Here is a 23,661-nt window from a genome sequence, read left to right as displayed (position 1 = left end):
CAACATGGAGGTCACAGCTCTCTGCTTCAAACTGCGTGAGTACTGAGTCTGTGTCTGTTCATTTATAGTACAAACGTTTAGTTGAAGTATGTAATATGATACAAATATAAAACACAGACATCTTATAAACATCTTTCTCTTCTTTTGTCTCTTTAGTCATGATTGTGATGCTTCTGCTGTGTAAACATGATCAGAAAGTTAGTAAGTACCAGCTATTTACTCACTGAACACTTTCAGTAGGATATTTTTTTCACTGTGTGCTATTGTTTTGTGGTTTACAAACTGAAAACTGAAATTATGTTTCTTATTGTGTTAATCCAACCACTTCTCATTAGTAGTTAGAAAGAAAAAAAAGTACTAAACTAGTATCACAGGAATCCAGCTGCCATTCACCATTTCATACTAGCTAATTTCTTTGGTTTTGTTATTTAAAAAATAACAAATTCATTTTCTTTGTTTCAGATGCAGCTTCTCTTCATATTGATCCAAACAGAGCACAGTTCTTTGAATATGAGTCACTAACTTTTTATTGTGAGGGGGTTTCTGATTGTGAAGTTGTACATGAGTCCAAAGGGAAAATATCATCATGTAAAACCTCTAATACAGAAACATCAACAGGGTCATCCTGCACCATAAAAGATGTTTTTCCACCTGACAGTGGAAAATACTGGTTTGATGCTGGAGGGGGGAACAAAAGCAACAGTGTCAAAATTGTTGTCACTGGTAAGTTTTTATCATGACAACAACATTTTGTCATAATCTCAACATGAGTGTATCATTAAATCAGCTTTTAACTCCTTGTTGTTCAGATGGTTCAGTGATCCTGGAAATTCCTGCTCTTCCTGTGATGGAGGGAGAAGCTGTAACTCTGACTTGTAGAAACAAGATGACTTCTTCACGGTCCCCAGCTCATTTTTTTCATTATGGAGACTTGATCAGTAGAAGCTCCAGAAATAATATGATCATCAACAGTGTTTCCAAGTCTGATGAAGGACTCTACAAGTGCAGCATCTCTGGAGCTGGAGAATCAGCAGAGAGCAGGTTGATTGTCAAAGGTGAGACACAGAAACATTTGAAAACAGTTTTTTAAGTAAATGGGACACAAATGACAACTGTAGCTCCAAATATTGACTTTGAGCAACACTTTATATTAGTTTATTTTCTAAGAATCGTTAAAATATTGTGGAAGTACCTGCACATTTTAAGGTGCAATGCTTTGTATCATCATTGCAGATGGTCAAAAAGAGACGGTTACTTCCCCTTTTAAAGACACTTTTTTTCTCAGTTCTAACCCATGGATCATTTTTACGGTTTTATTTGCGGTTCTGCTGGTGTTGGTGGGACTACTTCACTTTGTCAGAAGTTACTGGCACAAATGTAAGTAAATAAAGGTAAAAATACATTTTACTTAAAAACTTGCTGTTGTAAGAGAATAACACTTGAACAATGCAGTGTCCGAACATGTCAGTCATGGTTTGTATACATGGAGGAAACCTGCCATGAGATGACTGTTATTGTTAAGAATTATAGCAACAAACCCAATTATAGAATATTATCTGTGTTCATTTAAAATGTTTGGTCAATACTTACACATTTTTTATTGTATATTCCATAGCAAGTAGTCGCCACATTAGTTACATCTTCCAAAACTATTTTAGGATAAAGCATTTGTTTAGTTATTTTTGACACTAAACATACAGACGTCGATCTAGCAACAAGTTAAAACAAGTAACAAATTTACCACTAGGCAACATGAAAGTTTTGTTTCAACGGCTTATTTTGTATTAATATATCACTCACCTATATAAAAAACATTCAGATCATGAAGCATTTTAATAATCTTAATATTAAAATAAAGAGCAATGTAGATTACATTTTTAACTTTCTTTCAGGTTCGGCAAATATCAATTCAACCACAGCGGGTCATACTGATCCAAAAAAAACCAGGAAAGTAAAAGGTACATGATGTCACCTGACCTTGTTTTTTCAAGATTCAAATAACAGTATTAATCCCAGAGGGAAATTGTTTTGCCTTGTTAAAGTTGCTCTCAACACAGGCAGAAAAAAGGGAACTGCAACCAGGGAAGATCCACACCAACATTAACACAGAATAACATCAATACAGAAAACTTAATATATATAGAACATACAAGACATTATGAGTTCCCCCTCTGCTTACAGATGTAGGAGGAATTGTAAACATTGATGGCCACAGGTAGAAAGGACCTCCTGTGGCGCTCTGTGGAGCATTTAATGGTAATAAGTCTTTGGCTGAACGTGCTCCTCTGTCCAGCCAACACATTGTGCAGTGGGTGGGAGGTGTTGTTCAAGATGGAGAGGAGTTTGGACAGCATCCTTATCTCAGCTACAGCACATAGAGGTTCTAGATCCACCAAAGAACCCTCTTCCACTGGACCACGGAGTCATGTGTTTTCTTTAACAATGGCTTTCTCCACTCTTCCATAAAGCTTTGACTGTTCAAGAACCCGGGCAACACCCGTTGTATGTACAGTCTCTCCTATCTCAGTTGCTGAAGCTTGTAACTCCCTCAGAGTAGTCATCAGTGTGTTAGTGGCCTCTCTCACTAGCCTCTTTCTTACAAGGTCGCTCAGTTTGTGTGGACGGCCTGTTCTAGGCAGATTTAGACATGTGCCATATACCTTCCATTTCCTGATGATGGATTTCACTGAACTCCGGGGGATGTTCTGAGCCTTGGATATTTTTTTGTATCCATCCCCTGACTTATGCTTTTCAATAACATGTTCTCTGAGTTGCTGGGAGTGTTCTTTTGTCTTTATGGTGTAATGTTAGCCAGAAAATACTGAATAACCAGTGACTGGACCTTCAAGACACAAGTTTCTTTATACTGCGATCATTAGAGACTGCATTCACTGCACCCAGGTGATCCCAATTCACTAACTGTGGGACTACTAGTATCAAATATCTGGACCTCTGTTGGATTATGTCAGTCATTTTAAAGGGGATGAATATTAATGCAAACACTGATTTCACCTTATATATTATTATTTAATTGACATTACTTTGTAGAAACCTGTTTTCACTTTGACATAAGTCACCACCTTTTATTAACCATGCCTGATTTATAATGTCAAAGGATGAAACAACCAAGGGAGTGAATACTTTTTATAGGCACTGCACGTTGGACCTTGAAGAAACTCACCAGCTTAGTGAGTGTAATAAAACCCCATATAAATGGTTACTGATGTTGCAATCAACCAACAGATTAGATCAAAATAGATTCAAAGTAAATTAAATCTGTTCTAGTGTGTGATTATTTTGACAACATGATAACATAATCTTGTTTTTATGTAGAACCAGCTGTATCACCTCCATTGACTGACACTGACCCATCTTTATCAGAAGATGCCTTGTATTATACAATCCCATAGGTAAGAACAAAAAAAAAAAAAAAAAAAGAAACACTATGTCATATGAGATGGATGGATTCATGTCACTGATAACTAAAGGTAGTATGATTGCAAAATTGTATAGTGCCAGAACTTGGGATTTAGATTTTCTAACGTCAATAACTTTAGCTAGTACCAACATTTATTTTCATATACTTTAAGACACTTTCATGTTCCAAGCACCAAGAACAATATATTGTAGGTTTCATATTTGGCAAGTCATATATGTACTAGTTGGAAATTAACAATTTGACTCAATTTGACAGGCAACTTTAATTTTAATGCTCCAAAAGGCTTCCAATAGTAAATATTAAGTAAATGTACTAGCTATAATATAATCTAAATGTGATGTTTTTAAAAGTGAGTTTATATAGTTAGAAATATGTGGTTAAATTAGTTTAACGAATACATCAATATGTCAGCTATCATGTTTAATGGTTTTACAAACAGTTTACAGGAAGTATTTTTTCTTTAAGACATAGATTTTTTGTTGGTCTTTAATCGTCCTCATCTGTTAAATTATCTCATTAAGTTTGAAAATGAGTTAAACCACCAAAATATTTGCAGGTCATGTGTAAATTAAACTTTCTGCAGTGCAGTGTGAAGCTGTAATTTGTATTTTATTAATATTTGTTCTCTGTGTTTTCTGTGTTTTACAGGTTTCAGTGAGAGCTGACTGAAGGAGGAGCTTTAAAAGACAGTTACCCTCAGTTTTGTAGAACACGATATGGCTGACAGTTGTATGTTCAGCGTAGTCACTCAACATGTTATTTTAAACCCATACGTGTTTACTGTTAAATATAAGTTATTGTATGTGAAGTAAAACACTTAGACTTCATGAAATACATCTGAAGTCAAAATCAGTTTAAGTTGAATTAGTTTAAACTTTCTGACTAACTGAAGGACATGTCTATTTGAGAGGTATCTGTTTCTACCAGTTAAACCAACTTGTTCCATCAGCAGCGTGTCACAAGCGCACACAGCTTCAGTGGCTTTTAAATAGACTCGCTGTGGTCTACTTCTACCTTCACAGTGTTACTTCATTTAATCTGAGACGCATTGTCTTCTCCGAGGTCAACAACATAATGTTCTCATGTTTACCAGGTATCTACAAGACCCCTGACAGAGAGAAAGTCTGGTACTGCATTTCCATTTATCTCAATGCATTTTGTTTTCATTTCTCTAATAATAATAATAATAATAATAATAATAATAATAATACAGTCTATATATTTGTGTTGTTTGTTAATGTTTCTAAGCCCCCATGGGGATGGGGGAGGGGGTCATTTTCACAGTTGTCACAGTTTTGTAGTTTAGTTAGTATTTTAATGTACGAATAATAATTTTGACTCAACTTGGAAGAAAATGTGAGGGTTTTTTAGACTTATTTTGACGACAGTCAGAATCCAGACCCGCTTGCTGTTTAAAACATGGTGTAGTGATGCACTCTTGTGGTCTAAGTGAGTATGACAAAAACAAATCCCAGGATTACTACATAAAATAGCAGGATTGCTATTGCAACAACACATCATCAGTAGGGTAAAACTAACCTGTCTCACTTCGGCCTAAACCCAGCTCACGTTCCCTATTAGTGGGGATTTGTATTAAAGAATATAAATCTAGGAAGTTGTGTTTAAGCTACAACGTTAATTATTAGTGAAGGCAGCTGAAATGCAGTAATTCTAGTTTTTGATAAAAGATGGAGTCTTCATCAGATAAATCTTTACAGGAAAGATGGCTATCAGGACGTGGACTCCAGTCAAGATTTAGAAACATCTCAGTAACTATCAAGAAAAATGGGAAGAACCGGAGCTAAATTTCAAGTAAAGTTGAATAAGGTCTGATTACTTATTCTGGAGAGTCATCACACACAAAGCAAAATTGTATAAAAGCATAAATCTTTGTCGAACTCCAAACAGAGGCTGTGTTCCACATATTCCATTTGTCTGCAAGTATGTTTAGTTGTCACAATTTGCACTTTAATTGAAAATCACACTATAAGTGGGCAGAGTAGGACTTGTGAAAAAAATGTGTGTTTGGATGTTTGTGTTTATGAGTAAAAGACACAAAAGAGTAAAGGTATTAATTAAACTATATTAATAGTAAAATCATGATACTGATGCGTTTATGTATCTATGGAAACTTCTAACAATGTTGATATCAGCTGTTAATAAAAATAAATGGCTTTGGGGTTAACAGTGTCAGATATAGGTTTAACAGATGACTTTCCAAAGTGTCATCATAAGGAAAATATTTGTATTTGTCTAATTCAAATATTAAAACAAAATAATAATAATAATAAAATGTTCAATCAGCACTACTTGTACTTTGTGTTTAGTGTTAATTTGGATGCTAATACACCAAAGATTACATATATGGAAATAACCAAACCTGCCAAACATCTGTTTGTTAGCAGTGTCACTGTGAGATTCTTACGATACAGACATGGAACATTCTCTCAGCTATGTTATCTTAATTTGGTTTCGTGACTTGGGCGCACTGGCACATCCCTTGACCCCAGGGGGTTAATTGTCCAAATGCTATCAAGTCAAAGTCACTGCACATTAAAATGCTCAAAAACTAAAAACTGTGAATTTATGTCACAGAACATGTTGTATAATGCAGCAGGACATATGTCTAAATAACTAACATGTAATAAAATGTTATAAACTGTGTGATCTAGTCAACAACCACCAGAATGCACTGTTTACTAGGTTATTAAATCAAGCTTTTGTAATCCACTGCTTTGAAGAGTCAACATACAAGTGGAAAATCTTGTCCATAACCATATGCTGTATATAGAGATATAAGAACAACAGGTCCCAGAATACCCAAACCAGGTAAGTCTGGAATGAAAAGAAAAAAAGTTAAACAAACATTATTTTGTGGTTATTTAATTTACCTATTTACCTGTCCATTGTTTCTTTTCTGCTTTGTTTTTTTTTTTTTTTTCTAAAATCATAGTAAACACTCTTGGTGTTTTTGTTTGTGTGTGTGTGTGTTATGGCTAAGTTGTTTCTTCAGCTAGTTATCACCTATTGGAATAGTGCAGTGATTAATATGTTTAAGCTGGCAACACAGTGAGGTAATTTGATTACATTAATGTTCAGAATTACCAAGATCTTCTTTAAATTGATTTTTTTGTCATCCCTGGTGGCTGAGCATATTTGAAAATGGCAGTGTCAGGATTCATCAAACTGTGAGTGGTTCAGAGTGCACAAGACTTTAACACATGGATTGGTCACCACTGAGTGTACCTTGTAATTGTACATTTTGTGGAAATTGTATATTAAAATAGTGTATGGAAAAAAAATAAATAATGTTAGGTCATACTGTTACTGTTACTTAGTGTTAGTGTACTGCAGGGGGCAGAGTAGGATTTGTGAATTGAATGTTTTTTCACGTGTGTGTGAAACATAAAGACAAAGGAAAGAAATTAAAAGAGGAAAATCATGGTACTGATACTGCATTTATGTGTAGAAACTCAAGCTAATAGCTTGAAATCAGCTGTTAATAAAAGTCAATGGCTTTTTAAAAAAATAAAAAATTAAATACGTTGGTTAATCTTCACCTTGTTATAGACTGGTGGCATGTCCAGGGTGTACCTCGCCTCTCGCCTTATGGCAGCTGTAGCACCATCATTCCACAACCCTTAAAAAGACAAACGGTTAAATGAATTGATGGAATTTTCTGCATCCATCAGTTTTGCTTTGTGTTTAGTGTTGATTTCCTAATGTTCGCAAAATCACTAAACCTGTCAAACATCAGTGTGTTTACAGTGTCACTGTAAGATGGTTACGATACAGACATGAACCATTTTATCAAGATACTGCTGTGGTTTGACCTAGAATACATTTAACGGATGAGATGTAGTATATTTATAAATCTGATAGCTGTAAAACATTTTGGTATACTGGTCATTTCAATTCATATTTTATTCAAGTCTACAGTTGTGCTTTGCTTCTTGTGTTTAACCACCAGTTTATTTCTGCTACAACAGCCGACAAAGTTTGTGATCTAAAAAAAATCATCACATTTTCAGCAAAAGCAAGAAAACAGGAAGAGACGCCTCTGTGCAGCTACATTACACTTCAGTCTGATGTTCAGTCAGCAGCAAGACAACATGGAGGTCAAAGCTCTCTGTATCAAACTGCGTGAGTATTGAGTCTGTCTCTGTTACTTTAAAGTACAAATGTTTAGTTGTGTGTTTATTCTGTATCAAAAAGCTGTATTAGCACATAGATCTTATAAACATCTCTTTCTTTTTTTTAGTGATGATTGTGTTGATGCTGCTCTGTGAACATGATCAGAAAGTTTGTAAGTACAAGTTATTAACTCATATTTAGCATTTTACTAGTTGTTGTGTTGTAGAAAGAATAACTTGGACTAAATGTCACATATAATTTAAAAAAATATATTACAACTGTTTTATGAGTCTTTCTTTTTCTTTCTTTCAGATGCAGCTTCTCTTCATATTGATCCAAACAGAGCACAATTCTTTGAATATGAGTCAGTAACTTTTTATTGTGAGGGGGTCTCTTATTGTGAAGTTGTACGTGAGTCCAAAGGAAAAATATCAGCATGTAATAAAACTAATGAGAGAACATCAACAGGGTCGTCCTGCACTGTTACAAATGTTTTTCCAGCTGACAGTGGTAAATACTGGTTTGATGCTGGAGAGGGGGAAAGAAGCAACAGTGTCAATCATCACTGTCACTGGTAAGTTTTTATCATGACAACAACATTTAGTCATAAACTCAACATGAGTGTATCATTAAATCAGCTTTTACATTCTTGTTGTTCAGCTGGTTCAGTGATCCTGGAAATTCCTGCTCTTCCTGTGATGGAGGGAGAAGCTGTAACTCTGACTTGTAGAAATAAGACGACTTCCTCACAGACCTCAGCTCATTTTTATCACTATGGAGGCTTGATTGGTATCAGCTCTACAGGAAACATGATCATCCACGGTGTTTCTAAGCCTGATGAAGGACTCTACAAATGCAACATCTCTGGAGCCGGAGAATCAACTGAGAGCAGGTTGACTGTCAGAGGTGAAACACAGAAAGATTTGTAAAGCAGATAGGATATAAATGACAACTGTAGCTCTAAATATTGACTTTAAGCAACACTTTATATTAGTTAATTTTCTTAGGGTTGTTCAAATAGTGTGGAAGTACCTGCACATTTTAAAGTGCAATACTTTGTATCATCGTTGCAGAAGGTCTAAAAGAGACAGTTACTTCCTCTTCCAAAGAGACGGTTACTTCCCCTTTTAAAGAGACTTTCTCTTCCATTTCCAACCCATGGTTCATCGTTACGGTTTTATTTGTGGTTCTGCTGATGTTGCTGGGACTAATTCACTTTATCAGAAGTTACTGCCACCGAGGTAAAGAAAATAAAGGTAAACATAAATTTTACTCATATATTTGTTTTTGTGAGAGAATAACAGCCACACAAGTCATGGCTCGGATAAGCGTGTCTAAATAAGCTGTGGTTTTAGTCTTTAAAATAAAAATTCTACCAATCAGTCTCTAAGCAGCAGAATGTTTTCTTGGTGCAAACAAAGTGATGTATTTTAATTGCAGGTTGGTGAGAGGAGCCAACTTCTGCCATAAGATGACAGCTATTTGCGAGAATTCTAGCGGCAAATCTTATTTTTGTTAAATTTCAGACTTCATCATTGTTTTACTTAGTTTTACTTAATGGTCCACAGCAAGTTAGTTAAAATGTTTATTTTTCTCTAATTTGATGTTACTCAATGTGGTTGTATCTATATACAAGGTAAACATTTTAATGTCATTTTCCTTTACTGCAGTAGCGTCCCCTCTAAGACCTGAATCAGGTTCGACTGAGAATCAAACAGGTGAGAAAATTCAGTTTTCAATTCAGTTTTATTTGTATAGCGCCAATTTACAACAGAAGTTATCTCAAGGCACTTTATAGTTTAAGGTTTAAGACCTTACAGAAAATATTTATACAAAACATTACAGAAAAAACCCAACAATCCCATTTGAGCAAGCTTTAGGCAACAGTGGAGAGGAAAAACTCCCTTTAGAGGAGGAAACCTCCAGCAGAACCAGGCGAACAAAACAAACCACATATCATTAAAGTGGTGTAGGCATACTATACACAACTTCTTCATGTACAATAAGAAAATGGCTCTTATTGTGTTTTGTCTTTGGAGAACATACATTTTCAGATTACAAAGCTCTTCACATAAAATAGAAAATCAAGTATAACATCATGATAAATAAGCTGTGAAACAAATTTCAAAGGTATTTTTTACATGTATATTTGTCATTTTGAACATTAAATAGGAAGAGAATAATCTGGTAACAATTCAGAAAACAAATAACAAATGCAAAACTGGGCAACTACTTTCCAGTGATTTAATGATGTAAAAAATGAGACACATCACACACTTGTGAAAAGAAAAGAGTTTTAATAATAATATTCCTTGTATTAAATGTAATTTACATTTTTACCTTTTTCCAGGTTCTGAAAGCATCAATTCAACCACTTCAACCACCGCAACTTATGCTGTTGTAACAAAAAACAGGAAAGTGGAAGGTACAGTGCATCACCAGCTTTTGTTATTTTCATTTTACTTGACAATTATACTGCATATTATAGACAGACTTCAACAAGCACATTACTTAAAAACATTTTGAGTGATATCTACTGTATATTATGTTTGGTAAAAATGGCTTAAATACTTCAAATGTATTATTATTTGGTGATGACCTGAGCCTCTTAAACTAAAACTGCAGAAGAAAACCACAGAGAATGGGGCTTAAGCATCTGCAGAGTACAAGGTGTATGTAGTGTAGAGGTTGTACACTTGATCTCATCCTCTGTTGTACTTAAACATTAATTAAACATTATATTTTGATGAAAAGACTTGTATGCTAAAATAAAATGTAAAATAAAATGACTGTGGCTTTATGGGGATGTAGAATTTATTTTTTAGCATGAGACATCATGAGACATGATGTTTCAGAGGTGTCTCATTGCATTGAGGTCTGGGGTATGGGTAGCCAAGTCCATAGCATCAATGCCATCAACATGTACGAACTGCTGACAAACTCCAACCACATGAGGCTTAGTACTGTCATGCATTAGGAATCCAGGGCCCACTACACCAGCATATGGTTTTACAATGGGTCTGACGATCTCATCTCATTATCTAATAGCAGGGCAACTCTGCTTAGCACTGTGAAGTGCCAGATACACAGTGCCAGACCCACCACCAAACTGATCATGCTGGAGCATGTTGCAGGAAGCTAAACCTTCTCCAGACTCTGTCACAGAACCCTTCCTATACTTTCCTAACGGGACAGGTTGATATCCCAGAAATGTGATGGACTTGAACTTAAATTGGATTAATGATGGGTTCCCTTTATTATTTTGTGCAGTGTGTAATATCTTTCCAATATGTTTTTTTTTTTTTGTTTGTTTGTTTTTTTTTACATTAGTGTGAAATTGAACATAAAATCTAGTTGGAATGTTATGTATTAGATAAATCAAAACCTATTAACCAAATTTGTCCTAATAGATACAATGAAACTCCTGAATGGGAACAAATGTTTTATAAACACATCAATTCTTATGTTGCTGTTGATGTGCAAGCCAACTTCCACTGTCTCTGTCTTTACCAGATATAGATGAATCACCACGTAGATCAGTTTACTACGTTTTAGACCTACATGATAATTCTCAACAGCTTGGTGAGTTCTTTAAAACTAGTTTTAATGGTAACTGATGTTGCATCAACCAACACCAGTCACTGCCACATTTAGATTCAAAGTAAATGAAATCTGTTATTATTACATGATTACATGATTACCTAATCTTGTTTTTATGCAGAACCATCCGTCATACCTCCACCGACTGGCACCAACCCACCTTTAACAGGAGATACCTTGTACTCTACAATACAGTAGGTAAGAACAATAAAAACAATATATGTCAATGAGATGGATGGATTCATGTCACTGGCAACTCAAGGTAGCTGTATGATTGCAAAACTGTAGACTGGCGAAAATGGGGATTTGGATTTTTCAAGGTAAATAGCTTTATATGGTAACAAACACCCATAATTATTTACTTTTGAGACACTTTCATGTTCCAAGCATCAATTACTATATATTATATTTTTCACATTTGGCAAATCATAATGTAAAAGTTACAAATTTGAATGACTCATTTTGACGGGTGACGTTTGTAGTGAAAATGTTTTGTTAAGAAACAAACAAACTAACCTCAGGAAAGAAAAGTCCCAGAAAGGACACCTTTAGATTAAGTATACTCAAAACACCATCTATGGATGTACGACCCTTAAGAATGTAATGATCAGTGACATGAGATACCAAGATACCAAGACATGTGATAAGACATTTGTTATTTGTATTTGTGGGGGGGTTGTTTTTCTTTGTGCCTATAAAAGTGGAACAGTAGAAGACAGAGTCAGAGAACACTGGCGATGTCTTCTCTCCATGCTGCATATAGTAAACCTGAAATGAATCCTCACGCTGTTGTCTTAGTTTTGATTATTGTGAGAAATTTCCATGACATTTTTCATGCTCCAACAGTAAGTATTAAGAAATGTACTAAATTTTAATCCAAATGTGATGTTAAAAGTGAGTTTTTTTGTCTTAGTTAGAAATGTTTGTAGTTAAATTAGCTTGATGATTACATCAATATGTCAGCAATTCTGTTTAATAGTTTTTTGAAAACTTTACAGGAAGTATCATTTCATTATTCTAACACATAGATTGGATGTTGGTTTTTAGTCGTCTTCATCTGTTAAATGATAGAATCAAGTTTGGAAGTAAGTTTAACCACTGAAATATTTCTTGGTCATGCATAAACATAATATTTCTCATATATTTCTCATATTTGTTCTGTGCCTTTTCTGTGTTTTACAGGTTTCCGTGAGAGCTGACTGAAGGAGGAGCTTTAAAAAAACAATTACCCTCTGTAACTTTATGTAAAGTTGCTTAACTAGCTATTACAAACACATGTGTTTACTATGAAATATAGTGTTTTTTTTTTACCTGTCTATAGAGTTGCATGGAAAGTAAAAACAGTGTTTAGCTTTCATTAAATACATTTGAAGTCAAAGTTAGTTTAAGTTGAATTTGTTTAAACTCTCTGACTAACTAAAGGACATGTCTCTTTAAGAAGTATCTGTTTCCACCAGTTAAACCAACTTGTTCCATCAGCAGCATGTCTGTTCACACGTTTGAAAATAGAAGTAACAAGCGTACACAGCTTCAGTGGCTTTTAAATAGATGCGCTGTGGTCTACTTCTAACTTAATAGTGTTTCTTCATTTAATCTGAAACAAGGCTGTCTTGCTTCTTTGCGGTCAACAACGTAATATTCCTGTGAACCTGATGCAGCATGTCTCACGTTTACTAGAGCATAGACAGAAATAGTATGCTAATGTTTCTTACCTCCTAAATGAAAACACTGTAAAACTGATATATAATAATAGTAATAATAATAATAATATTTATTATTTCTATAATAATAGTAATTAATACTTTATTGATCCCCTTGAGGAAATTGTGGTTGAGCAGCTGCTAGACGGTATGTCAGCACTACACTAAGGGGTAGCGAAATTAAAGTTGACAACACATTTAAATATCTACAACAGTAAGCACGTTTCTAATCCTTGTCAAACAACAAGAAATACTTGCCATGGTGTGTTAAAAACTAGTCTCATGGCCTAATACATAACAGAACACCCCACATGCTTACATCAGTAGTGATTTCATACAGTAGTGAGGGCTAAGTTTGCTCTAAAGGATAAAATCCTTGAATTGCCCTGGTTTTTCACAGTGTACACTTTTGCTTTTTTTTTATTATGATGACAGTCTTAATTTAGAACTTAATGCTCTTTAAAACATGGTGTCGTGATGCACTCTTGTGGTCATAGTGTGAAAAAACCATACACAAAAACAATCCACTAAAAAAACAAAAGATTTTACATCTATTTAAAAAAAGGGTCTGTGTCAGGAGGTAGATTATTCCAAAGTACTGGGACATGGTAGGAAATGGCCCTGCAGTCTGGCGTGAAGTAGAGTATAAGGTTTCAAGAGATTAGACAGGTATGAAGGGCACTTCATAACTTCATTTTAAACTACCTTTAATCCTCATTCTCTTTGATTTGAGTGCGGTCTTCGACACTATCTCCCATACAATTCTCCCCAATCGACTAGCCTTCAATTGGCATCACTTCCACCCCCCTTCGACTGGTTTCATTCTTATCTCGCAGGCCTCACTCAGTTTGTTTGCCTCAAATCCTTTACCTCTGTCCCCCATATTCTTCATCACCCACCTTCTTTCCCTAGGCACTATCTTTCACAAATACAATATACACTTCCATTGCAACGCTGATGACACCCAACTCTACCTCCATAGTAAGCCAAAATTCAACACTCCCTCCCATCTCCCTTATCGACTGCTTAGCTAAAATTAAACTCTGGTTAACCTCAACCTTCCTGAAATTAAACAGTGATAAAACAGAACTCTTCCTTGTGGGGACAAAATCTACACTTGCCAAAGTTGACAGTTTTTCCCTGTGTATTGACAGAAAATCGCTTCATAAGCTCCAACTAGTCTGAGACCCAGCTGCTCACATCATCAGCCAAACCTCCACTTCCAAACACGACCTCTGTCCTACAACAACTCCACTGGCTTCCGGTTAAATACAGAATAGACTTTAAAATCCTTCTGTATACCTTTAATGCTATTCACAACCTAGCCCCCCCATATCTGTCCGATCTCGTCCACATTGCCACCTTCTCACGCTCACTCAGATCTTCCTCCACCATCCACCTCAAAGTTCCCCCCTGCCCTTCTTAGCACTATGGGCAGCAGGGCTTTCAGCCGTTCTGCCCCTACTCTTTGGAATTCCTTAGCAAAGGACATCCGTAACACTGACTCTGTTCTTATCTTCAAATCCAAACTAGAAATCTACCTGTTTAAGATCGCCTACTCATCTGCATTTTTATAGTCTGTTTTGTCCTGTGTTGATTTATTGTTGATTGTACAGTGTCCTTGAGTGTTTTGAAATGTGCTTTAAATAAAATGTATTATTATGATCCTCATTATTATTGTTGTTGTTATTATTATTATTATTGTTGTTGTTGTTGTTGTTGTTGTTATTTTTATTGTTCATTTCTACTTTCACCATCAATGTAACTCTGCACCTCTTTGAGAATCTCTGTGGGCACACATGTTGCTTGCTACATGTTACTATATGTTGCATTATAAATGTCAAATGTCATCTGTCTGCAAATGTTTGTCATGAAAATAACACTATTGGTGTTGTACTGCAGGGGGCAGAATAGGACAACGTGTGTGTGTTTCTGAGTGAAAGATAGCGAGGCACACACACACACAAAGGAAAGACATTAAAAGAGGAAAGTCATGATATTGATACTGCTTTTAGACTGTATTAATTGAAAATTGTAATAATGTTGAAATTAGCTGTTAATAAAAGTAAATGCTTCAGACTTAACTTTGTCAAATACAAGTTTAAGAGAGGACATTATGAGAAAACTATATTCATTTGTCTAATACTGTAGAAATGAGTAATGTTACCATGCTAACACACTAAAAAGGAATACAAAGATATCACCAAATCAACCAAACATCAGTGTGTTAGCAGATATGAACATGAACCATTCTGTCAACTCGCTGCTGTGGTTTGAGCTGAAATGCAGCACAGCAGCTGTAGATGTGATATATTTTTAACTATGATACCTGTAAAATGCTTTGGTCTACTGGTTTAAAATTTCAAAACATATTTTTAAGTTCACAGTTGTGCTACACTCCTCCCACTGATGTTTAACCACTAGATTATTTCTGCTACAACAATAGAGAAAGTTTGTGATCTAAAAAAATCATCACATTAACAGCAGTATGAAAACAGGAAGAGGCCCCTCTGTGCACCTACATTACACTTCAGTCTGATGTTCAGTCAGTTTACAACATGGATGTCACAGCTCTCTGCATCACACTGTGTGAGTACTGAGTATACTATAGTATTCTTTAAAGTACAAACTTTTTGCTAAAGTATTGTGTTTTTCTGTATCAATAATTTGAATGAGCACATTGAGTATAAAAACACATCTTGTTTTGTTCTTGTGTTTCTTTAGTGATGATTGTGATGCTGCTGTTTTGTGAATGTGATCAGAAAGTTAGTAAGTACCAGTTATATATATTTTTTTTTGTTTTATTTATGTTGAGCTCAAAGCATGAATTTCCACACCACTCCACAGAATTCTGCAGAACTGAGCTGATGTGTGTGTGGCCAGAGAGCAGAGACAGAAGGACTGTGTCATTAGCAAATTTCACATTGTGAGAATTTGACCGGACAGACCTGCAGTTGGCTGTCTGGAGGATAAAAAGAAGTGGAGAGGGAACAAAGCCTTGTGGAGAGCCAGTGGAGGTGAAGAGTATGTCAGACAGGGAGTTGTTCCCCAACACTCCCTGTGACATGATGGTAGGAAAGTCTGTAAGAGAGTTCACAGAGTGACTTGGTGATCGTTATGGAAGCATATGAAGGGCCTATCAGCTAAAATGTTCAGCTACATGGAGTTGAATGCTGAGGTCATCTGTGGTGTTGGGGATTTCCAGATGTTTGTGGATGGTATTCAGGGTGAACATCTTTGCATGACCAACCCCTTTGCCAGCTCTCTATGCATAAGGCAGCAGGTCCATCACCGAGTCAGTTCTTTTTATCTTTTATGATTCTTTCCATAGCCTTCATTATCAGAGATGTGAGTGCCACAGGCATAGGATCATTCAGGACCCTGGCAGTACCCTTCTTCTAGATAGGAATTACTGTTGAGTGTTTCCACATTGTGAGGACTGTGCTGTTGGACAAAGAGGTCGGGAACAGATGCTGAAACACCTCAGCACAGTGCCTATGTTATATGGTCCGAGAGTTGTATTAATTTTGGTGTTCTTAAGGGCTCTTACCATCTAATGTTCAGGTGTGAGTAAGGTGAGAACTGATTTTATATTACTATACTATTGTCTTTTTTAAATCTGGTGAAGAAATAATCAATGCCCTTGGGGAGTGAAGTGAAGCTGCTGCCTGCAACTTGGATGTGGCTGGTAGAGAAAGAGTTCACTGGTGTCGTGTTTTTGAGGCATTGCCAAGCTGAGAGGAGATTCCCTTTTGCAAAGGACTGTTCCACTTTGTTTTCAGACATTTCAGACTGAGCCATAGCATTTAACCATTTTTCCCCAGGCAGGTGGCACAGTTGACATACTGGTAGAATTCTTTAAGTACTTTATGAACTAAACAGGGGTTGAAATCCCCCCTGCCAAATTTAGGGGGAACAGGGATGACATACAGTATTTATCTAGCATATTCTTAAGATGTACTGTGGCTGCGGATGCATTTGCTCTCAGGTGGACATAGACAAAGAAGAAAAACAGTTGTGGGAATTCCTTAGGAAGGTAGAATAGACACAGGGAGACAGCCAGGAGTTCTTTATGAGGGTTCCACATTTCCCTGGACTTGCCTTCTCTGTTTTGCACCAGCGTGAGCTAATTTAGAGGCAAACACTACCGCAATGTTGTTTACCTGTCAGCTCAGTGTCTTGGTCTAACCTCACAGAAAACCCAAAGCCTTTTACATACAGACACTATTGTCATTATTATTAAACAATGATCCCACGTTAGCAAGGATCACTGATGGAAGTCACTTCAGCCTTATTTTTATTGTTGTTTAGCCCCTGCTAAGTCCATGCTTACCAGTTGTTTAGACTAGTCATAGTTGGCTAATTAGCATTAGCTTACTAGCCCTGCCGTGTCACCAAGGGCCCGCTGGACCACAATGCAGCTGTCAGTCCTGGGCTTTATTTATACACAGTAAAAATAAAGGCCAGACTTTCACTCTCTGGTACCAATGCAACAAAAACACATATAAAAAATACAAACAACAAAGAGAGATGCAAGCTAGTTTCTGCATCGACAGGCAACTTCACGAGCAATGACCAGCAGGACTGGTATCTGCAGGAAGTAACAGGACCCTTCCTCCTGGAGCATTTCAATACACAGCCTCGTGTGGTGAGAGTGTGCAGGCGATTCCTGGTGGATCAAGAAATTGATAGCACTGACTGGCATCCATGCTCACCTGACCTAGATTCAACAGAACATGTAGGAGAAGAAAGAGATAGCCCAGGACACCAACCATCATTAAGAGAATACAAGCACGTGCAGGCCACAGAAACTACAAGTACCATTTTGAGTTGTTCCAAACAGTGTGTCTTTGAATTTAGCCCTCTATAAGGTGATGATTTCCATTTCCATCGTACAATGTAGCATAATTTTATCACAAAAAAACACCCAATCCATATTAGTGTAAATGTTAGAAAAAAAGAAAGAAAAACTGTGTCTCTTTATCACATGAATGATTCTGCCATGTATCATTTTGTACTGGCTCAATATTTTTTTTCTGTTATTTTGAAAATACATCCCGGTTGTTTTATGAATCTCTTTCTTTTTCTTTGTTGCAGATGCAGTTTCTCTTCATATTGATCCAAACAGAGCACAGTTCTTTCAATATGAGTCAGTAATTTTTTATTGTGAGGGGGTCTTTTATTGTGAAATTATACATGACTCCAAAGGGGAAATACCCTCTTGTAAAACAACTACTAAGGGGACACAAACAGGGTCGTCCTGCACTGTAAATAATGTTTATCCAGCTGACAGTGGAAAATACTGGTTTGATGCTGGAGGGGGTAAAAGAAGCAACAGTGTCAACATCGTTGTCACCAGTAAGTTTTTATCATGACAACAACATTTTGTCATAAACTCAACATGAGTGTATCATTAAATCAGCTTTTACATCCTTGTTGTTCAGATGGTTCAGTGATCCTGGAAATTCCTGCTCTTCCTGTGATGGAGGGAGAAGCTGTAACTCTGACTTGTAGAAACAAGATGACTTCCTCACAGACATTAGCTCATTTCTATCATTATGGACTCTTAGTCAGTAACAGCTTTAAAGGAAACATGATCATCCACAATGTTTCCAAGTCTGATGAAGGACCCTACAAGTGCAGCATCTCTGGAGCTGGAGAATCAGCAGAGAGCTGGCTGACTGTCAGAGGTGAGACAATGCAACGTTGGAAAATAGAATTTATATGTAGATGTGATATAATTAAGAGAAACTGTAAAACTAGATATGGGCTCTAAACAGCACATTATATTAAATAACTGTCAATATGTTGTCAAATATTGTGAATGGTAAATCAAATTATAAGATGCAATACTTTATATGGTCATTGCAGATGGTCAAAAAGTGACGGCTACTCCTTCTTCCAAAGAGCTCATTAATTCCTTCTCGAATTTTACCACATGGATCTTTGTTACAGTTTTAGTGGCAGTGGTGGTGGTGGTGGTGGTAGGACTAATTTACTTTGCCCACAGTTACTGGCATAAAGGTAAGATAAATAAAGTTCAAAATACATTTTACTGACATATTTGAGCTTAACACTTACAATGTACAATGCTGCTTCACAACAACAACCAATCAGTCTTAAAGCAGCAAAATGTTTTCTTGGTACATTTTTAGAACTTTTAAGTATGTTTATCTATGTTTTTAGAGGAGAGGAAACCTCCCATAAGAGGACTGATAAGAATGAGCAAACCTAATTATAGAACATTATTTGTGTTTATTTTGAATGTTTGGGCAAAGTTTACTAGATGTTCTTTCAATTGTATCATCCAGAGCAAGTAGTCACCACATTAGATTAAAATAAAATTATAACTTCTTCTCCTCATGGTTTTCTGTTGATGCTGTTACTTTTTTTTTTCTCTATTGCAATAGTGATGTATGTGTCCACAGTGAGACCTGGATCAGACTCACCTGGGAATCAAACAGGTGAGAAGATATGACTTCCTCATGTACAGCATTACCCTGCTTGAACAAACAGTTGTAATATAGGTCATACCAAGCACATAATTCAATGTAATGTCTATATTAATTTGGGTAAAATGGCTCGTATGTTCCATAAATATTGTTTGTATTAGAAATGTATGACCATGTACATTAATGGTAATAACAGCAGAGTAAAAATATGACTATGTTGTTACAAGCATAAGCAAGTTACTGTACACTGTATACGTGACACTTGCTTGGTTTTGTCTCAGTATGTGTTAGATGTGTGGGTGCTGGTGTTAAACTGAGCTTCTTACACTAAAAGCACAGAAGAAAACCACAGAGAAAGAGGCTAAAGCATCTGCTTTTACTCCAACTTTGCAACATGTATTTTATATATAAATAAGTAGGTTTTTAGTCGCATGGTAAATAGTTGAAACACAGGATCATTAAGCTGATCATTTCTTTAAACAAACAGTGCATGTGAAGACTCACTGCTTATTTTTTCATGCAGTTCCTGTGTGTGGACAACCCAAAACTAATGTACCTATACAACTACAGTAAAATGCAATTTGAGACAACAAGTCTCAAATACTTAATCTTGACATATTCATTAAATTCAATTCAGTTAAAAAAACTTAATATATCCTTTAGCCTCAATTTAAAGCCTGAACCCTCACACAAACCATCCATACAATGATAAAATAAAATGTACTTGAGCAACTATGCAGCTGGTTGGTGTAGTGGTAACATCACTGTCTCCCATATGGAGGATTGGGGTTCAAATCCCAGCTGTGGCCTACCTCCAGAAGGGGTCCTTAGGCAAGACCTCCTCATGCTTCTCTGCTTACCCTTGTACCTTGTACTGACTTGTAAGTGGCTTTGGAGCATCTGTTAAACTTATTTTTGTTCGCTAAATATCAGATCTACAAAATGTGTGTTTTCTGTTTTATATGCATTCTTGCAGTTTAATGTCCAGTCATGTGACTCTAGTACTAATAAAGTTTTTTATGGTTAGGTTAGACATCACAGCACTGGGTTAAGTTCAGGGAATAATGTAAAGGTCAAAAGAAGTTTGAACTTGAACTTGAATTCTCTTTGTTCCAAGAATTTTGTTGTTGATCTTTTATAACTTGTTGATGAGTTAGATAAGTTATTGGTCACATTTTTCAAAATGTCAAACTATTCCTGACACAATGGAACACATTTATGGCAACAGATTAACTAACCTTAAGCTGATTCAGAGCATCATTACCAAATGTGTTGTTGATGAGCCAGCTAACTCACACTACGTCTGTCTTTGTCAGTTGAGTATAGATCATCATGTGGACGCTCTTACTACAATTTGGGTTTGAATGATACTCAACAGCATGGTGAGAGTCATTCTTCATTAAATACCCATTTGAATAACAGCCAATGTGAGCAATCAAAACTAGAGACAGGGCCACTTTTACACTAAAAGTAAATGAAATGTGAATATTTTTGCAGCATGTTGATGTAAACCTTTCTTAATGTAGAACAAGGTGCATCGGATCCTTTGGCTCATACCAACCCAGAAGATATATACTATTCTACAATCCAGTAGGTAAGAACATGGGCAATACAGATTCATGTCATTTGAGATGATGGTAGAGGTGATACGGTGGGGTCACCAACGGGTCGGCTGTTGTCTGTGAACTTACATGTTCTCCCCTGGTACTCTGGCCATCCATAGATATTCATGTTAGGTTAGAGTTAATTAGTAAATCTAATTTGCCATATTAGAAAGGTGTCACCTCTCACCTAAAAAAGTCTTTAAAGTATATATACTATATATATACTATATATACTTTTAAGACGTATATGTATATATATAGTTCTTATATATATATATATATATATATATATATATATATATATATATATATATATATATATATATATATATATATATATATATATATAGTATATATATATTATTATTTATTATTTATTTATTTTTATTTTTATTTTTTTTAAAGACAATTATGTAGTTATGTAGAAATCTATGTCATTCATTGGTTATTGAATAAATGTGTCAGTAATCATGGTTAATTGTTTGAGGAACTGGCTTTGGAAAGTATAATTTAATTACTCTAGCAGAAAAAAGTTTTTTTTCTTTGTTTCTTTGTATCATCTTCATCTCTTAAATTATAGCAGTTTGGATATAATGCAATTCAAGTTTATTTATATGGCGCCAAGTCATACGGTGCCTTGAGAATTATCTCAACAAAACAGAAAACCTGATAAACTCAATAAGCTTTGGGGGAAAAACAGAAAAATTATGAACAGGTTTAAGTTAAACTTCTACAGTGCAGCTAAAAGCTTTAATTTCTATGTTTTCTGTTTCCATTTGTTCAGTACGTTTTCTGTGTCTTACAGGTTTCAGTGGGAGCTGAGTAAAGGAGGAGCTTTAAAACACAGTTAACCTCAGTGTGTATAAACTAATACCACACAGACGTGTGAAAAAGAGGAAGTAAGACAGCTGTATGTTTAGTGTAGTCACTTAACAAGATGATTTAAACCTATATGTTTTTATTACACAATAAAAGTGATGTTTTTTTTAAAGATGGAAACATTGTCTGGATGTAGATTTAATGAAGTACATTTAAGTTAAAAGCAAGTTAAGTTGAAAACATTTAAACACTCGACTAAACCACCTTTTTTCCATCAGCCGCGCATCTGTTCACCCGTGTGAAAACGTAGCTCAAAAGCAAACAACGGATGAGGTCTTTAATGAGGCTCATTGTGGTCAGCTTCTATTCTATTAGTTTTACTTCACATGATGTGAAACTGTCACGATCGGCTTATATGTGGTCAACAACGTAACATTAACCTGAAAAAAGTGTGGTGATGCATTTGCATTAGTTTCATCTGAAGACTTTTTCAAATTGCAGTAGAATCTTGACAAGGTTTCTGTTGTTTACTAATATTTTTTTTTTCATCGTTTGTGATAAAGGTGAAAAGCAGATATGTTTTAGACTTGACCATAATGTGAACTACATCTACTCCATAAGTTACAACAGTCTTGTGTGTAGAATGCACAAATTACAAATTACAGCTCACCCGGAAGAAAACATGAAGGTTTTAGCAATACTATGGCGACAGTCTGCAATCAGAGCCACTCCCTACAGGTCATATAATTAGAATATCATCAAAAAGTTGATTTAGTTCACTAATTCTGTTCAAAAAGTGAAACTTGTTTAATATATTCAGGCATCACACATAGACTCATATACTTCAAGTGTTTTTTCTTTTTTATTTTGATGATTAGAACTGACAACTAATGAAAACCCCAAATTCAGTATCTCAGAAAATTTGAATATTACTTAGGACCAATACAAAGAAAGTCTGCGGCATTGCTCAGGTGTTATGAAAGCCCACGTTGCTCTGATAGTGGCCTTCAGCTCTTCTGCATTGTTGGGTCTGGCATATTACATCTTCCTCTTCACAATATCCTATAACTTCCCTATGGGGTTAAGGTCAGGCAAGTTTGCTGGCCAGTTAAGAACAAGAATACCATGTGTGCAGGTGCCAAGTCCTGTTGGAAAATGAAATCTGCATCTCCCTTAAGTTGGTCAGCAGCAGGAAGCAGGATGTGCTCTAAGACTTCCTGGTATACAGCTGCTTTGACCTTGGACCTCAGAAAATAAAGTGGAGCAACACCAGCAGATGACATGGCACCCCAAACCATCACTGACTGTGAAAACTTTACACTGGACCTCAAGCAACGTGGATTCTGTGCCTCTCCTCTCTTCCTCCAGACTCTGGGACCCTGATTTCCAAAGGAAATGCAAAATTTACTTTCATCAGAGAACATAACTTGGACCACTCAGCAGCAGTCCAGTTCTTTTTGTCTTTAGCCCAGGCAAGACGCTTCTGACGCTGTCTGTTGTTAAAGAGTAGCTTGACACAAGGACTGCAACAGCTGAAACCCATGTCTTGCATACTGTACATCTGTGTGTAGTGGTTCTTGAAGCACTGACTCCAGCTGCAGTTCATTCTTTGTGAATCTCCCCCTCCTTTTTGAACGAGTTTTGTTTCACAATTCTCTCCAGGGTGCAGTTATCCCTATTGCTTGTACACTCAGTAGTCTTCCCCATGATTGTGTAGCCTACATAACTAGACTGAGAGACAATTTAAAGGCCTTTGCAGGTGTTTTGAGTTACTTAGCTGATTAGACTGTGGAAAAATCCTTTCTTTGTATTGATCTTAAGTAATATTCTAATTTTATGAGATACTGAATTTGAGTTTTTCATTAGTTGTCAGTTCTAATCACCAAAATTAAAAGAAATAAACAATACAAGTT

At 35.9% G+C, this 23,661-nt stretch overlaps 2 protein-coding genes and 1 pseudogene across 2 annotated transcripts; all 3 read left to right on the top strand.

Annotated features, from left to right (window-relative positions):
* The first annotated feature begins 16 nt into the window (after positions 1 to 16).
* LOC113168615 (low affinity immunoglobulin gamma Fc region receptor III-like) lies at positions 17 to 5,745 on the top strand. Its single transcript, XM_026369662.2, has 8 exons — positions 17 to 35; positions 157 to 201; positions 463 to 723; positions 810 to 1,055; positions 1,234 to 1,377; positions 1,893 to 1,958; positions 3,334 to 3,410; positions 4,088 to 5,745. Exons 2-7 carry the CDS (start codon positions 159 to 161, stop codon positions 3,408 to 3,410), a joined length of 837 nt encoding a protein of 278 aa, XP_026225447.1. The 5' UTR covers positions 17 to 35; positions 157 to 158; the 3' UTR covers positions 4,088 to 5,745.
* Positions 5,746 to 7,540: 1,795 nt separating this feature from the next.
* Positions 7,541 to 14,538, top strand: LOC113168609 (annotated as a pseudogene).
* A 909-nt stretch (positions 14,539 to 15,447) lies between these two features.
* LOC113168612 (low affinity immunoglobulin gamma Fc region receptor III-like) lies at positions 15,448 to 22,609 on the top strand. The gene is made up of 8 exons (XM_026369658.1): positions 15,448 to 15,642; positions 17,971 to 18,231; positions 18,318 to 18,563; positions 18,745 to 18,897; positions 19,284 to 19,337; positions 20,642 to 20,707; positions 20,852 to 20,919; positions 21,735 to 22,609. Exons 1-7 carry the CDS (start codon positions 15,600 to 15,602, stop codon positions 20,917 to 20,919), a joined length of 891 nt encoding a protein of 296 aa, XP_026225443.1. The 5' UTR covers positions 15,448 to 15,599; the 3' UTR covers positions 21,735 to 22,609.
* The last annotated feature ends 1,052 nt before the right edge of the window (positions 22,610 to 23,661 follow it).

Source organism: Anabas testudineus, chromosome 18 (assembly GCF_900324465.2).
Source record: "Anabas testudineus chromosome 18, fAnaTes1.2, whole genome shotgun sequence".
NCBI lineage: Eukaryota > Metazoa > Chordata > Actinopteri > Anabantiformes > Anabantidae > Anabas > Anabas testudineus.
The sequence above is the reverse complement of the archived record's forward strand: the minus strand, read 5'-3'. Positions and strand labels throughout refer to the sequence as shown.